Source organism: Anneissia japonica, unplaced genomic scaffold, assembly GCF_011630105.1.
Source record: "Anneissia japonica isolate Jap-2015-1 unplaced genomic scaffold, ASM1163010v1 scaffold4988_len2956909_cov206, whole genome shotgun sequence".
Taxonomy (NCBI): Eukaryota; Metazoa; Echinodermata; class Crinoidea; order Comatulida; family Comatulidae; genus Anneissia; species Anneissia japonica.
This window is the reverse complement of record NW_022696345.1, coordinates 1,157,373-1,175,428: the sequence shown is the minus strand read 5'-3', so window position 1 is coordinate 1,175,428 and position 18,056 is coordinate 1,157,373. Positions and strand designations below refer to the sequence as shown.

Here is an 18,056-nt window from a genome sequence, read left to right as displayed (position 1 = left end):
CTAGTTAGATGACTCAAATATTAGAACTCATTTAGAAAAAAAAAATGCAGATTTACGTACATTGTAGCAGAATATTTAATACTGATGTGAATAGTAATTAAGAACAATATTGAATGTCCCAATGGGAAGGAATTCATAAGCTAGTAGCTATAAAGTGATTCCTTCTCACATGTTGTTGGAAGGGGATTTCTATGCCACTAGGCTTTCTCTCGTACTACTGGGAGAACATTTATAGGCTGCTAATCATTAGGCATTGGGACGTGTCATACGAGACAGTTGATGAAGTTATCAATGAGGGCAGAGTTAAAATCTAGCTTGACAATCTCTTTCTACCCTAAGGAGTATACAACCGTTTTAAATGAACATTATCAAAGACATCTATCCTCATATACCCAATCATGTGATTAGATTTAATTATGCGCACACTGGCTAGGGAATAACCAACTGTTGCTATGACAACCTTATGTGGCCCATGATACTTGATTTAATTATCTGAACTGTATGTGGTGGAATGACCAACTGTTGGTATGACAATTCCTGAAACGTGGATATTAGCAAACAAGGGATATTTATGAATAAATATTGTTGGAGCTTAAGTTATCAACACTGAAGTAGTATGTTCATCATATGTCAAATTTATATTTAAAATGGTTTCTCATCATAAACTTCAGTTGAAAGGTAAGAACTTTGGAAGAATATAAGAAAAAAATATAAGAAATACTTAATATTTTTTATATTTCTGAAGCCTATGCTAGATTATGGTAATACTAAACTACAATTGACAATTTTTTTTGCTAATTTTTCTTTATTGTGAAGGATAATTTATTAACTCTAACTAGATATTAAGAAATTAACCTCTTTCCTACAAGAACACTATTTTCTTAATCAAGCATGTGAATAAAAGTCTACAATGTGATATTAAAAAAATAACCAAAAGTCAAGAAATGTATATATGCATTTAGGCTACAATTCCACATAAATTTCTGAACACTTCATTTGACAGTATTATTACTAAGCATTACGTAGTACTCATCAAGTAGGCCTTTTGTCCCTAAGTGTCGATAGAAAAATAATTATTGCTGTCCGCATTGATCAACTATTAGCTATGCTTGATAAGTTTAAATGAAGGATAGCAAATGAAAAATGAATTGTGGAGATATTAGTGATCAAAAAACAGATTTTTGTAAGGTCAATTTCCTTTGTGATCTATCAAATGACGTTCATAACCTGCTGGTTCTCTGTTGATGTGTAAAACGCATCATCACATGCACCCTATAAACAAGAGACATGGCCTACACTACCAAAGATACTAGAAACACAAGATAGAATTCTCAACAGAAAAAACTGTTCTACAGAAATGCATGGTGGGAATACAAACAATGGGGCGCATCGTGCAGCTAGACCTAAAAAAACTTCTGCCACCATTACATAACTGCGAATACATAATCTCCTTTGCGGAGGTTGAAATCGCTGCCATTATCCATAAGATACAAACAAGTAGGCATAAATAAATAAAAACAATAAAATGACAGATACAAAAGCGCAAAATTGTATGACCGGACTCTGATTTTTAATAAAGTTTTCCTCTATTAGTATTGTATTTCTAGTATCTTTGCTACTACTAATAATTATACAAGAAACAATACAATGCAGTTTAGTGTTCGTAGACCTATACAGTTTCAGTACCAGGATAAAGACCCTGTCTAATATTACAGTATACCCAACATTAAATAAGTTAATACAGTTAGTATAATTCAACTGAGGGTGATGATGAATAATTATGCAATGCATAAGTGTGTTGATGGTAAAAAATATAAATTGTTAAAGGATGAGAATGTGAAGAGTATGATGATGAAAAATAAAAAGTGAATGAGCAATGTAATGATAGAATCGGATATAGATTACGCGATGACATCAGGAGTGACAGATTTACAGTAATATAGTCATCAGTGTGACCATATAACAATCAATCAATCAATCAATCAACCATGAATATGTTATATAAGAAGAAAGAGTAAAATAAGTAAGATAAATTGTATAATGAGATATAGTTTTGATTTGTGGGATGTTTGGTTACAGCCATTAATGGATCAGTTTATAAACTGGATACAGGAAAGATGATGGTTTAGAAATATGAAGCTATAGTGTAATGTTGAAAAATATGAAAAATTAAAGCACTGTATACATTAGAATGATGATGGTAAAATTATGAATGTCAGAGAAATATGAATAATTAGGCCTATATCAGTGATGATGTAAATGACTGCCAGAGATGATGGTAGAAATGATTTTAATGTACATCAATAACGATAATTGTAGAACTGTTTGATCAATGTAATTAGCACAATGGATGTAAACTGCAATCTTTAATGGTGGACATAAAATATTTTATCATCAGAGATGGTATAAATGAAATATGAATACAGTACTTACATCTGAGTGATGAGTATACAATGGTATAAATATCAATGTCTCAAGATGATAGTAGAAATATAGCATGAATGTCCAAATGAAAATTTTAGTTATACAATAAGCATACACAATAATGGTAAAAATATGCTTTTAAGAATAATGATGGTAAAATATAGCATGACTATGCAATTGATAAATGTAGTTACAGGCATATGCAAAACAATGGTAGTAATATGAATGTGTATAGACTAATGATGGTAAAATATAGCATGAATAGTTATAGGTATATGTATAATAATAATGGTAGAAATATGAATGTTTATAAGATTAATGATGACAAAATATAGCATGACTGTGCAAATGATAATTTTAGTTACAGGTACCTTTATATGAAAAATAATGGTAGAAATATGAATGTGTATAGATTTATGATGGAAAATATAGCATGAATGTCCAAATGATAATTGTAGTTACAGGTATATGAACAATAATGATAATGGTAGAAATATGAATGTTTATAAGATTAATGATGATAAAATATAGCATGACTGTGCAAATGATAATTTTAGTTACAGGTACCTTTATGTGAAAAATAATGGTAGAAATATTAATGTGCATAGGTTAATGATGGTAAAATATAGCATGAATGTCGGATTACTGATGACAGCAATAAGAATATATTTTTAGAGTGATAATGTTAGATATTCATGACTCAGTGCATTTGCATATGTTAGATGCTCAGTTTAGGAATGTCTCTCCTATGGACTTCAGTGTACACAGTTCTTTGGTATGTGATATCTATCATACAAACATGATACTCTGTAATTAGCATTTCATTTTTTTAATATTCAATTTAATGGTGGTTGCCAGTATTTTCAAGGAATTAATCATTTTAATGGTTGAATTAAATAACATTTTGGATGAATCACGCGTGTTGTTCTTGTCCAATACTGATGAGAAAATTGATGACATAATTGGTGTGCGCCATTCCGCAATTTATCAAACGACAGTAATTTAATGTCTTTAGTTTTTTGCAATACTTTATTTATTATAGTAATTATCATTCATTTTGACACAATAAATAATGGCAATTAACTCAATTTTTAAGAATTTGTATTCACTATTAATGTATAGAAATACATAAGGTTAATAAAATTTGTCAGATCTAATATATATTTTCATAATTAACCTTTACAATTTCTTCAAAAACAGGAAATTTTTTGAATGTGTGATCCACAGAACTTTGTGTTTCAAGTTAACTTCTATCTCTCAGTGTGCAAGATGTGGTAATCAGTGTATTTGAAGGGTACTGAAGATTAAACTCAATACTTCTCACATCAATGTCTAATTGCTAGTCTAGAGGGACACTGTGACAATGTTCATTAACAAGACAATGAATGATCATGCAAAATGTATACGATAATCACATACTTAATAAGTTCAGAGATTGACATCATTATAATCTCTTATAAAAATTTCAAAGGTAAAAAAAACAATCAGTATGTATGAAATAATGGTTGAATCTAAATTTAGTTAAAAAATAAGTTTGATGCAAGATACATCAAGTCAGGAAAAATGGAACTTTAATGCAAGAGAAATACTAGATAATTATATATATTATATGCGTGTGCGTAAAACCTGCATGAATAATACGAAAGCATTTAGGTTTACGTGTATGCAAGTAAAAGTTCAAAGTTCATCATCACATGGCCCGCTTTTTGCCAATAAAGTTCAAAGTTCATTATCGCATGACCCGCTTTTTGCTAAAAAAAAATCATATTAGTTATATTTATTCTAAACTTCAATAAGCAAGTTAACTTGAGACAAGTATGTCTGTCTGGTAATTATTTAGGTCTTTTCCCATGATGTCACTGTAACACACCTGCACAGTATGTAATAAATGTGATAATTGTTGGTGCGTCCATGGTTTATCATGAATTCAAACTCGGATGCCAAATACGTAGATACCTGTCTCAAATTACATAATCACAATAAATAATATTTGTAGCAACAAAAAAACAAGAAATATTTATTAGGTCGAGTAATTAATTATATAATAATTAATAATAGTGGATTATTAGGTAAGTGTCTGCATTACAGTAAGTAAATGTCATCGAACAAAATTAAAAGAATAAAGTCGCGACTAAATGCTTGAAGAGACACCAAAGGGGGTTAGTGACTACAATGTCAAGAATTATAGAATGTGTAAACATACACAGTGTACCAGAGAAAGTTGTGAAAGTGAAAATAACAACGTGCTCATGCGGGACATTGAAAAGCTGTCAATAGATTAGCCTAAATTATTGATTTAATTAAAGAAATTGAGAACAAATAGCAAATTAGCTTTTGTACAAAATATATGATTGAAATTAGGTCAAGCATATTATTATTATTACAATTTAAACAGAGATGGACCTCACTACGGCAGGGCATTCTACGCAGAAGGCCTAACAAGAATCTGTTGTATGCATCAATGTGTAGGTAATGCATGTGTGAAACAAGAAAGCACAGTGAATGTAGGGAATATTAATCACAATGCAACTGCCACAACAAATTTCACTCAAGTGTCTCAAGGGACTGTCTAAAGTAAATGTTGAGAGAAATTTAATGTACGATATGGAAGAAACGGGAAGTAATATGGTAAGCGGTTAAAGTAGAGAATAAATACCAGACAAACTATAGGACAGATCCAAACGTAGCAACACAGATGCACGGTGTGAAATTTAACGTTGGAAAAAGTGTTTAGAATAGTAAGGAACTGTATAAATTACTTTTCTATATACTGTATGTCTATCAATAAAATGTTTAATTAAACCTCAAGAGTATCATTCTTGCTTACAAAATGTGATCAACTGGCAAAACCCTAAATTTAGTCAGCTAGCAGTCAAAACAAGTGAAAAATTGGTACTTTATGTTTTTTAGTTTATGAAAGAACAAATACTACACAAAATATATCAATTACAAAATATAACTGAAACATATCAACAAATATATAGACCATTGGCTATTGAATTAGTAATCTCTGAAAGCCATTTTCTTAAAATCTAAAGAACTTAGCAACTAATCAATTAAATATTCAAAACTTTGCCAATTCTCATAAATTAAACACTTCCTTAAATTATACATGTAGAATTCAAAAATACCAAAAACCTAATTTTTAAAATTTTACTGACAAATTCAGGTTTTTGCCAGACCCAGTCACAAATGTTATCTGGTCGAATTTAAATTAAAAATTCAGTGAATAAGTATAGTCATGTGGACTGTTTTAAATTAACAACAGTTCAACAACCTATAGCCATGAATGATCACGATTCTTGAAAAGTGCAGAATATAGAATGACAACTCTTTTAAACACCCAATGAATATTCATACTAGTGACTTATGACGTTTTTACAAGTATCTCTACAGAAGAAGTGCACAAATCGGTAACTTAACAGAACAAATGAAATGTCATTCAACAAATATAATTCACAAGATAAATCTTGCACGAGAAAGCACATAAACTGTTAACAAAGGCTCTTTGAAAGACCGTCACATCTTTTTAAATATTTATTGATTAATGCATTAATGTTTATATAATTGTTTAACCAGGTCATTCCCAGAAAAAGTACTTTAATATCAAATGATTGTATGCCTAAAAAGGTAGATTTATTCTTAGGTGCATCACATGTGTACAGTATGTTCCTCCAATCACCTTGCTTTACATTAAAATTATGATACATTAATATTTTTATTAAACTAATACATGATGTATTGGAAGAGGCAAAAAAAAATGAGTAAACTTGTAACCATGCTTGCAGAGAAGAACTATTTTATCACTTCCACATCCCCTTCCCCTATTTTTTAAAATTTTTCCCCTCTCTCCACTACCAAGGGGTATCTGAATACTCCCCAGAAGGGAAATATGTTCACAACATTGACTGGAAAGAAGATAAATTTCTGTTCTTAATCACATTGTATATCTGCAACATGTTTGTAGGAATTTTACCCTTTTATTGGCAAGCTCAATATATTCTCTAAAGTGAATATCATCAGGATTTGAACCAGAATCTTTTTTTTTATTCTACCAAAATTGCTTTTTTTGAAACACACTAAATAGTAAGGTACAGAACAGTAGACATTAGTAAACATTCATTTAAAAGACATCAAGAGAAGCCAAAACATGCACTAAGTCCCTGTTCTCTAGGTTAGTTTAACAGCTTATGTTCCACATATATCCATATTAAGTAAAACACATCCATCCAAATGTATCTTAAAAGTACACATGAACCAATAAATATATAAATATTATTAGTATATCTCAAAGCAGGCGTTGAGCCAGAACAATAAGACACAACATAATAACTCTTTGAGTTTACAACCAAACAACTAATAAAATCCAGAACTTTAAGAAACTTCTAAACCAATTAATTTCAAGTAGCCTGAGATAAAATACATGAAGTCAATGACAAAGCTAATTTGTGAGTACAGCCAAGTGGGATGCAGTGACAGCGACTTGTAACACGTCTGCAGCGAGTACGAACATCCTCGCGTGCCATAGTGGTAGGGGACCTCGTGATTCATCAAATAAGTGAAAACAAGAAACAATTTAAAGCACATGTAATTTGGTGGCAGATACCAATCTTAACATCCACGTGGGAATAACACACGCATACAAGTTTTATCGAACACGATGTCATCAAGTTAAAAAATTCACTAGTTGGCCCTGTGGGTTCAGATTCAAACCATATGAAGGATGATTATTATATACTATTTAAAGATGCAAATCATAAGGGACTTTTCATAAGACACAATGTTGTCGTTATGATAAAACGGTATGGCAGATTCGACTAATATTCTTTTGGGCAGTGGGTATAACTGTAGATGTAAATTGTGAACCCAATGTTTAACCACGTGACAAAATTTAACAATGAAAGATGTCCAGTACATATGGACAGACCAAACTGACACAAACTGACACCGAGTCTGATCATTAAGGGTCAGGTGTACCATATGAAGTCATCATGTAAAAGAAGTGACAATGTGTCATAATAAATTAAGGTATAGTACATTAGATTAACATTGATTAGGTTGATATGCTTTTAACTTTGCAAAATTAATTTCTACTTAAACTGAGATATGGATTCAGAGACAGCGACCTAACATCAATATCCTTCTGGATATTAAGGATGGGAGTTTTCTAAATATAAATTAACAGTATTCCAATTTTTTATGATGACATTATAACAATCACAGAGGAGGCATCTCGATAATGGTGCCTTAAGCTCAGTTTCCATAGAATTGCTCACCATATTGGCGACAGTCGCCGACAGCTGTCAAGAAGGTTGAACCAGGTTCAACTTTGCCGTTAGCGTTGCAGACGAATCGGGGTACCTTCCCAATTTTGTCATGGTAGCTAGCAATGCACCCTTGTCTGCACCACAATCGGCAAAGTTGAACCAGGTTCAACCTTCCCGGCAATTGTTGCCGATAGGGTGAGCAACTCTATGGAAACCCAGCATAATATGAGAAAGGTGGGAACATTGCTGGGGCGAATAAGGATGGGAAAGGTCCTCCCCACTGTAGATTCACTGGTAAAAAGAGACTATAGAATCTTAACAAGACATCTTAAATTAGATTTTACATTACTTGGTCATAGAGCTTGCCCTACAGTAGTCTAGACATTTTTTAAGGTGTAGTTATATACCTTAATAATCCCCACACTAGCCCTTCCCCACACCCCCACAACCAAAATTTACCAATGCAAATATAAGCAATATTTTCAACTATCAGTACATTACACATGTGGTTGCCTCAAAAGCATGCAACATAGCATTCCCAAAATCCTCTTTACTTCACACATCAAACGCCCTCTTTTGCTGTGAATAGTTTGCAGCTACAAACACGACTGCGAAGTGATTAATCAATTAATAGCATGACAGCTAACAATGTTAATTAATCTACCCGTGGGGACTTTGACCGAAATATCATATCACTGACCAATACAATTTTGGTCAATGGTTGTGTGTAAGCTGTGTTTTATTGACCAAACCTAGAGACCTCTCTATATATATCCCGACAGCTTGAAATCAGATACTTGATGCAAAATATTAAGTCTGTATTGGCCGGAAATCTTCTCATCTGTAGACAATTGTGTTAATGTTCCTTGTAAAACCAGTTGAAATATAAATAGACAGGTTGTGGTATGACCTACATATGTTTGTTAACTCTAAATTTTATTGTAAATTAAATTTTCATCATTATCTTTACCATCATAATCATACAGTAACTACCATGATCAAGAAACTTGCTCATTGAGCACCTTTGAACATTTTCATACAACCGGTGCAACATTAATTTATTGATTTACTGATTATCTACAAAACTAACGAAATATCATTATCATAATTCTATTTTTTTCTTATTTTGTTCACTCAGCTAAAGAGAATGAAACAAGAATAAGCAATGCTGCATATAAATCAGGTCTTATTATAAGGATTAGGGACTGTTGTTGAATTTAGTCAAGTGAGAAAAAATAATTAGGAATTTATAACATGCTTTATGCTGAAAATAACAATTAGGAGAATGAATTATAAACAAAAAAAAAACTATCTAAATGGGAAAGTATGGTGTGATTTTCTTGAAGGAAAAATGGGTTCCATTAAAGAACTTAAGTAAAGAGGGAGGTTTACTGTATAATTAGTTATTTTCCAGGAATGAATCTGCATGCTTAAAACCAAATGCATACACGCTACATGCAATATATTATTCTTGGCAGCTCAACTGAACTCTGCTATGTACACTGAGTTGACACTTTGCTTCATCTACACTTGAGTGATGTTGTGTCAGAAATTAGGCCATCTGAATGAAGGGATCCAAATGTTGAAACAACCATACAAACAGTTACAGATGGACTGTCTATCTTGTAGATGAGTTGAACTATCTCTTCAAGTCCTCTCATTAGAAAATACCACTTGTTTAAATGTGCTAGTCGTAATTAACATTTTTAGAAATATATTAAACTACTATATAAGGTCATGTCTTACAATCTACCCAAGCTGGAACCTACTGTAGAAATTGTACAAAATACAGTATATTTTACAGCAATATATAAGAATTATTTATTCACTTTCTTATGTTCATTTAGGCGAGATTTTTTTTTATACCTTGTTTAGCGAGCCCGCCAACTGCAAACATAGTTGGTTTTGAATAAAAATAAAATATTATTTTTAGCCAATTAGCACACCTGCCGCCAAGAAAAAGTGGAAATTTCACATAACCTGGCAACTACTACTGGGGAACTTTCAGAGGCCTAGCATTTTGCTCTATGTAATTACCATCATGGATTAAATCAATGATAAAACTAACTTTCTAATGAGCTCAAATATTTCAAAATGGAAAAAAACATGAAATGTTTATATTAAAAACAAGTCTAAGTCTTAAAAAGCTAAATTTCAATGTTGAGATATAGAGTAATTAGCAAGATCGTATGTGTTGTCTACTGCTGCTTTAGCAAAAGTCCAGCAGGGCTATCCGCTGCGCAGTGCCCTACTTGTAACTAGTCAACTGCTAAGGCTAGGCCGCTAGAAGTCCCCCAGTAAGTTGTAAAACATTGGCGGTGCTGTTTCAAAATAAATCCGATAAAATGGTGTATAGGTCCTCTTTTGTTGACATTACATCTCTTTACTCAGTTGCATCCCTTAACTTGATTTAAAATATATTTCTTTGAAAAATATCACTCAAAAATATATATACTTGAAAAATTTGGGACTCTAGTCAAAGCAATTTAAAAGGAAAAAGCATTTGTTACGATAGAGAACAGTATTAGAAGGCATACCAATAATATATCCCATACTTCCATTTGATATTAAACAGGCCACAGAAACTGATTAAATTCATTAGACATATTAATATAAATTCTTGAACTTCCTCCAATAGTTCACAACTTTTTGCCTTTGATCTACATTATCCAGAATAAGTGCCAATAACTACAAATATTATATTTGTGTATTGCTGCCTGCCTCTCTCTCTGGGGACAATCTTAGGCTTATTGTTGAGAAGAAACTTTATATGTTTTTGTCAACTAGCAGCCTTTATCAGTCAATAACCATTTGGTGATTTGTGTTGGGAAGGGGGGAGAGGAAGATTTGGAAAAACCTTTTGAGGGTCAGTAATTATTAAGGGATGGTAGATTATGATATGGTACTGTACATCAGAAATGGATAAAGACAAGCCTGAGAATAATTTAATTACTGCAAAGATGCTTTCCTACTAAATACTAATAAGATAATCTTATTGTCAAATTAAACGTAAACATATCTCAGCATACTGTACTTTAGTCCAAGGGCAGGTTTGGTAGGGGCCGCCGCCCCCTCCCCTTTTTGGATAGCAAAAAAAATAAATAAAAAAGGAAAGAAAAGAAAAAGAAAAAAATGACCACCCAAAGCACTCAGACGTCTAGAACATTAAATTTTCGCAGGGGCATTTCCCAGAACCCTAGGCTATCTCGATAGGCCCCATTTTCATCCCCCACCCCCACATTTGGTCCTTGTTCGGACATTTCTGGATCCGCCCCTGTAGTCTCACACTCTGCTGGCTTATTGGTTAGCAGCCTGTAGTGATATAGTAAACAAGGTGTTACTGTATAAGATAGTTTTAATATATTACACTGGTAAATGAATAAGTTGTTTGTCTTATCCTGCTTTAACAAACCTCACATTTCAAGGTTCCAAGTGGTACACTTCTAGTATAAATTCTATAATATTTCTACTTATTAATACCATTTTAGATTATTTAAATGCATCTCAGAATAAACCTTAAAACTATAATGTATATAATACATTTAATGCTAAGAAAAGGAGAAAGAGAATTGTTTATATATAACTTCAGGGTACTGTAGGCATGGTATGTCAACAACCTGAGTTATTGGGAGTCAATCATTGACACAAATCTTAGTAATTTAAAATAGCAGCTGAGTCTATCATAGGTAAATTGCTGGTAATTTAAAACAAAAATCCATACTTAAATTGTATCTTCAACTCATTTCCATTAAAATATGGGTTGATAGGGTTGATGTCCCATTGATGTGATATTTTTTTATGCAATTGTTTGTAGGTTGGTTCACATTTGTATTTCAGGCGTTTCAAATATGTATTTTAAGCGTTCAAACTTCTGGGCTACAAATATCTATATTATAAATATTTATGCCAATTACATTTTATTATTATGTATGTAATATTATAAGAGTAACTAACAAATTGATACATTAATTATTAATTAAGGGGTGGATCCAGAGATGTCAGAATGGCGGCCCGATCGATGAGCCAACTACCCCATCTGGGAACATGCCCCCGCAAACTTTTTGTTTTCTAGATGCCCAGAAATGACCTCTGGGGCGATCAATAATTTCTTTTTGTTTCTTTTTTTCCCCTTTTTTTTAACTTTCCAAAATGAGAAAAACTTGCCCTGGTTATAATTGGTTAGGATTAATGACCCTTCAGCCTGAAGATTACTTAGATGACACAATTATACTGTAGTTGCTGTACTACTACTATTAAACTAGGCATAGCTTCCAACGTTTCTGTCTCGGACTCTTGTATTACTAGCCTAGTAATAGTACTAACACCATCCCGACGTTCATTTTATGTATATCTTCTTCTTCTACCATTACTAATTAACATCAATAACAAGGGTAATTCATTCATCATTTAGAAAAAATAGGCCTATCTATTTCTAGTGGATCAGAATCGTATACAGAAGGAAGAAAATTCAAAGAACCCCGTGAAACAGTAGATTGTTGTTGTGTTGAAATCCCTGCGCATGCGCAGATCCATCCATGTTACATCTCGGAAGCTTTACCAGCCTCAGCGAGGCTGGTAAAGATTAGCGAGACGTTCCGAGATTTTACAAGGATATTACACGGAGGTACTTTCACACGTGCCGTAAAATGTTACTTTTGGTTACATTTTGTTACATTTGGTAAGATTTTTGTACGTGTGAATCGGGTATTATCCTGCTTTAACAAACCTCACATTTCAAGGTTCCAAGTGGTACACTTCTAGTATAAATTCTATAATATTTCTACTTATTAATACCATTTTTGATTATTTAAATGCATCTCAAAATAAACCTTAAAACTATAATGTATATAATACTTTTAATGCTAAGAAAAGGAGAAAGAGAATTGTTTATATATAACTTCAGGGTATTGTAGGCATGGTATGTCAACAACCTGAGTTATTGGGAGTCAATCATTGACACAAATCTTAGTAATTTAAAATAGCAGCTGAGTCTATCATAGGTAAATTACTGGTAATTTAAAACAAAAATCCATACTTAAATTGTATCTTCAACTCATTTCCATTAAAATGTGGGTTTGATAGGGTTGATGTCCCATTGATGTGATATTGTTTTATGCAATTGTTTGTAGGTTGGTTCACATTTGTATTTCAGGCATTTCAAATATGTATTTTACGCGTTCAAACTTCCAGGCTACAAACATCTATATTATAAATATTTATGCCAATTACATTTTATTATTATGTATGTAATATTATAAGAGTAACTAACAAATTGATACATTAATTATTAATTAAGGGGTGGATCCAGAGATGTCACAAAGGCGGCCCGATCGATGAGCCAACTACCCCATCTGGGAACATGCCCCCGCAAACTTTCTGTTTTCTAGATGCCTAGAAATGACCTCTGGGGCAATCAATAATTTCTTTTTCTTTCTTTTTTTCCCATTTTTTTAACTTTCCAAAAGGAGAAAAACTTGCCCTGGTTATAACTGGTAAGGATTAATGACCCTTCAGCCTGAAAATTAATTAGATGATACAATTATACTGTAGTTAATATTCGATAGATGTAGGATTAATCCAAAACACACTGATCAACGCACTGATTGCAGTGATATGCCAGAATGAGCTAGGGGCGGCATGACAATGTCATATCATACCTGCCTATTTTTAAGACATACTATAAAGTTCTACATTACATTCAAACACAGAATCATAAAGCATCATAAACAGCAAAGTTATTAAAGGCAGATAAAAATATCTGTATATTAAGGGCATCGATTATATAAGAAGCCTAGTTTTACAGTTAAGTTGTTATTGTACTGAAAGTGTTGTAAATTATTATACCTAGGAAGTATCGCTAGCCCCAGTTTTTTGCTTGAGGGAATAGCAGTTTTCTGTAGACAATGACATTGGAGAACTTCAATAGATTATGTAGTTTGTGAAAAAGATTACCATCTGCGAGAGTTAATATGACAATAGCCTGGGAACTGATTACCTAGGCGGCTTTGGATTCACAGAACACCGGACTGGAAATCCCAGTCAATGGACGTGCAAAGATGAAGGCCTTTACCGAGAGCTTATAGAGATCTTCGTGGAAATTCTCTTTAAAACCAATAATGTATATTTAATATCATATCTAATAAAATGTGGGAATTTGTTGACAGGACAATTTGAATGCAATTATTCGAATGGTGTTTGTTTCATACATTTTATTTTTTATATTTGTACATGTGTAAGCTACAGTAGTTACCGTATTCTTCTATTATTTCAGTAGTTTATAAAACTTTTTTAAACTTTTCTATATTATATAATATAGTTTTCAGTTGTTTTAGAAGCTATAATTTTCAGTGTTTAACTGGTTCATCAAAATATGAGAGATGCCTCACATATATAGGCCAAATATAATTAAATTTAAATAATTAAATATAATGTGGACAGGTGGAAAATTGAGTTGAGTATAATTTACATTGTGTATAATATATTTTCAATCAATTTAAGTTAGGAACATTTTAATATCAATTTTGGAAATTTATAGAATGTTTTTCTCAATTTTAATATTGTTTTACTGTACTGTGAAACGGTTTATGATTATTTGCTTGAAGCAGCGCCCTCTGGAATAAATTAAGATTTAAAAAAATAAGATGAAAAGAGAATTTTCTAGATAAAACGCTATACAAAAGAAAAGATGCTATACGGTGTGTGATACAAACTAACAATAATTGGATTTGAGATTAAGTAATTGTAGAGAATTTTAGTAATTTGTTCAGGAATTTATGCCATAGAAACATAATTCAAATAACGTCAAGTTTCACATCATGAACTTTAGGTTAATTTTTCCATGCAGACTGAAGTTACACCATTTTGAATGTAATGAGAAATTGGAAAGAAACTCCTAAAACGTAATTGTTAAGGTGAAATGTTAATTGCCTCTGACAAGAATGTAAATGATCGTTGTTGGTGTGAATAGCCTCCTTTACTTTGGCAACATTTTTTAGCGTGTGCTTAGATTAAGGACTAGATAGCACACACATGCTACAGCATCTATCAATGTCGTTAACATTAGCAGTGTTAATTTCTCAGTTACACTTTGCAATGTACCCATGTTTGCGACATTCATGTGCTATGTCAATCATACTTATCTAATCCTCTCTCAAGTATGTTTACTGCAGTCTCAATGTCACAATCATCACTGATGACTAAAGTGACTAATTTTACTCTTATGTAGTTTAATTTTTATTTGGAATCACTTTTGTTACAGTGATACACATCACATTAACGTGCATCCAAATTAATAACAAAAAAGATACATGAAAAATAACTTTACTATTGCAAGTTAACTACTGTTTTCAAACAAAAAACCTAAAAGGCAGGCTCCGGAGGAAAAACATTATTTTGATAAGTTGTAGTTCTGATTTTTCACAAAAAGGGCATTGTAGAAAAATCTTGGGAATAATTAATGAGATGCAGGTTTTTATATATTTAGAAACTGGGGGAAAGTGGAAAAAAGGGTGATTATGCCCCCTATTTTCCCAGTTTTAAATATTCAAAAATGTGTATCACATAAACCGTTCCCAAGGTTTTTATCAAACATCCTTTTCATGTCGTAGATAAATCAGTAGTACAACAAATAAATTTTCAATTAATTACACTTCTGAAAAAAATATATCAATAATTAATAAAGTTTGATATTTTAAAACATAAAGTCACTATTGTATTTCATTGATCATGATCCATTATTACTGATTTTGTAAGTGACCTATCCTATTCTTCTTAGTTATATACTTGCATCATTTTAATTTTTGAGTCACTGTCTTAATAAAAAATGTGTAGGAACAACAATGTAGATACAAACACAGCGCCAAACCATACTAACACTCAATGGATTATCTTTAAAGCCAACTGATTGGTTAGTCTTACAATTATTTATATAATAACTTTCTGGGATTCATTTTTAGCACATATGAATGTTTTATACTATCTTCTGTTTTGCTTTAAATGTGTTACCTATATACTTGTAAATACATTATTTTAAATAGATAACAAAATTATATGTTTGTAACTATATTATTACTATGAAAGAACCTTAATCTATAAAACTATGGTTTGTTCCTTTATACCAACATTGCCTACTAGTATACAACATTGAAGAGGTTCAATATACTCCTACATAATTCATCTACAAATTAAGACATTTTAATTAAAAGTGAATAGGCATCAGCACAGTATAATGTTTTATCGAAGACCTTGGAGATTAGTTTCTCATTCTAATATTTTTTTTAAAAGAGAATGAGGGCACATTTTTTTTTTTTAACTCCAAGATGGTTGATGGGGAACAGCTACCACTTTCTCATTTAAAGAAGTAGACACATTGAAAGCAAATGAAAGAAGCACTAGACATGATTCATACCATAGGCCTATATATCCCCAACATGATTTAGAGGAATTTTTTGATGTGAGTTAGCCAAATTCGTCAAATAAATGAATTTACAAAAACATTTACAAATATTATAAATTGTAAAAATGTTTAGCCTTAGACAAAAATTTATAGTAATTTAAAGTTTATGATCAGAATGTTTATGTATTATATCTAGGTTACTTCTAACTAAAATGTTTGCTTCCGTATTTCTTTCTGTAATCAAATATGAGATTTGTTTATAACATCGACAATACAGCTAAATACCATTTGTTTTTGTTTTCTTACCGGTAAACACAACTTTTACTTTCACTTTGTAAAAGTAAAATTCGCCTTCCCGATGCAAAATTAGTAAAGTTTGACAAAAAAAAATTGAAAGAATATTAACAATACTGAATTTAAATACAGTACGATGCAATTATGGTACATATCCCCATACGACCCTTTGTGTGACTTTTTTTGGGATTAAAATTGAGATTAAACTGCACATTTTTTATCCGAGATACTGTATGTTTACTGATGCCATCTCTTAGGTGGACGACGAGAGTTGCTGGTACCGGGTTACCGGGTAGCACAGACACGAAGGGACCCTTAGGGGCGAAGAAAGTCATTGATCGAGTTCCTAGTCCACATATCAAGCGCCCTGAGCATCTTACATTAGATGGATATGTGCGCTATATAAAACTACTATTATTATTATTATTTCGGTTTATATATTTTTCTCTGCATTTCTACAAATGTACCAACATTAGCACCTTAATGAGATTAAGATTATACTGTATAAAGAAAGAAATTATAATATAATTAATTAAATATAATAACTTGCCTGCTGACTTGAATTTGTTTTTGGGTAGATCATCCAATTTAATCCTGCATGGTCCCAGGAGTCATATATTTTAACTGTCAAAAGAAAGAAAAAAGTTAAAAATTTTAAAATACTAAATATTAATAATTTTGTTTCCAATGTAAATAATGTAAAAAGATAAATATTTTTATTTTTACATAATATTATAATAATAATAATAATTTCTCATAACAAAACATATGAGAATGGGAATTTTGAACATTTTCAGGTTTTTGCATTTTATAAATGAAGATATATTGAAGAACATTTTTGCAAAATATCAGTCACTAAATCTAACTGAAAAGTATATTAAAATTATTTTTAAAATACAAATCTTAATAACAAACTATTGATTGTTTAATCTTTGAAAGCTGTTTTCTCAAAACATACATGTTGTTGAGATAGCAAGTTAAAAATGAATTAAATATTCCTAACTTTGCTAATACTCAAACAAATTCAATCAAATAAACACTATTTTAAAGAATTCATGCAGAATAATTTTAATTTCCAATTTTTCTAACTAACGGCTGGTCATGCAAGAGTCGGTCACATTTAATAATGGTAGTAGACATTTAAAACACCCATTTCTGCATTGGTACCCTCTTGGTGCAAAACAAAATCAGAACAGAAGATATAAAAATAAATCTCCTTTCCCAGTGTGAAGCACTTAAATGTTTTTTTTTTTTCATTATGCCTTATATTGTAGAACATAAATCTAAAGGAAAAAGAAAGCAAAAGGTAAAAAAAAAAACAAACAGGTGGTCATTTTTTAATAGTCTAGACTTAAAAAATGGAAACACATTAATACCAAGTCCTCAAAAGTTTTGTGTTACTACCATAGCAATTATGAATAAACACTTAAAATTTAATTTTGTATTATTATCTTATTTTATTCTTTTTTAATATCACTTTGTGTTACAAATTACAATAGAGGCGTCTGAATTTGTCTAATGCATTACACTATCATCGCCAACAAACATGAATTTTTGTTACCGCCAACAATAAATATATTTTACTAATTTATGTGGGATTCTGTAAAAAGTGAGAGTTCAATAGTGTAAATACATATCAAATTATATGAATTAAACCAACCAGCAGGCCTGACAAC

The 18,056-nt window shown here is 31.4% G+C and overlaps 1 protein-coding gene across 2 annotated transcripts in view; it reads right to left on the bottom strand.

Annotated features, from left to right (window-relative positions):
* Nucleotides 1-18,056, bottom strand: part of LOC117101826 (ephrin type-B receptor 2-like) — a 36,778-nt gene that overhangs the window by 10,834 nt on the left and 7,888 nt on the right. For both annotated transcript variants that reach the window (XM_033241921.1, XM_033241920.1), the window contains exon 2: nt 16,931-17,004. In XM_033241921.1, coding sequence (XP_033097812.1) covers nt 16,931-16,963 — 33 coding nt within the window. In that variant the 5' untranslated portion in view covers nt 16,964-17,004. The remainder of the gene's footprint in view (nt 1-16,930; nt 17,005-18,056) is intronic.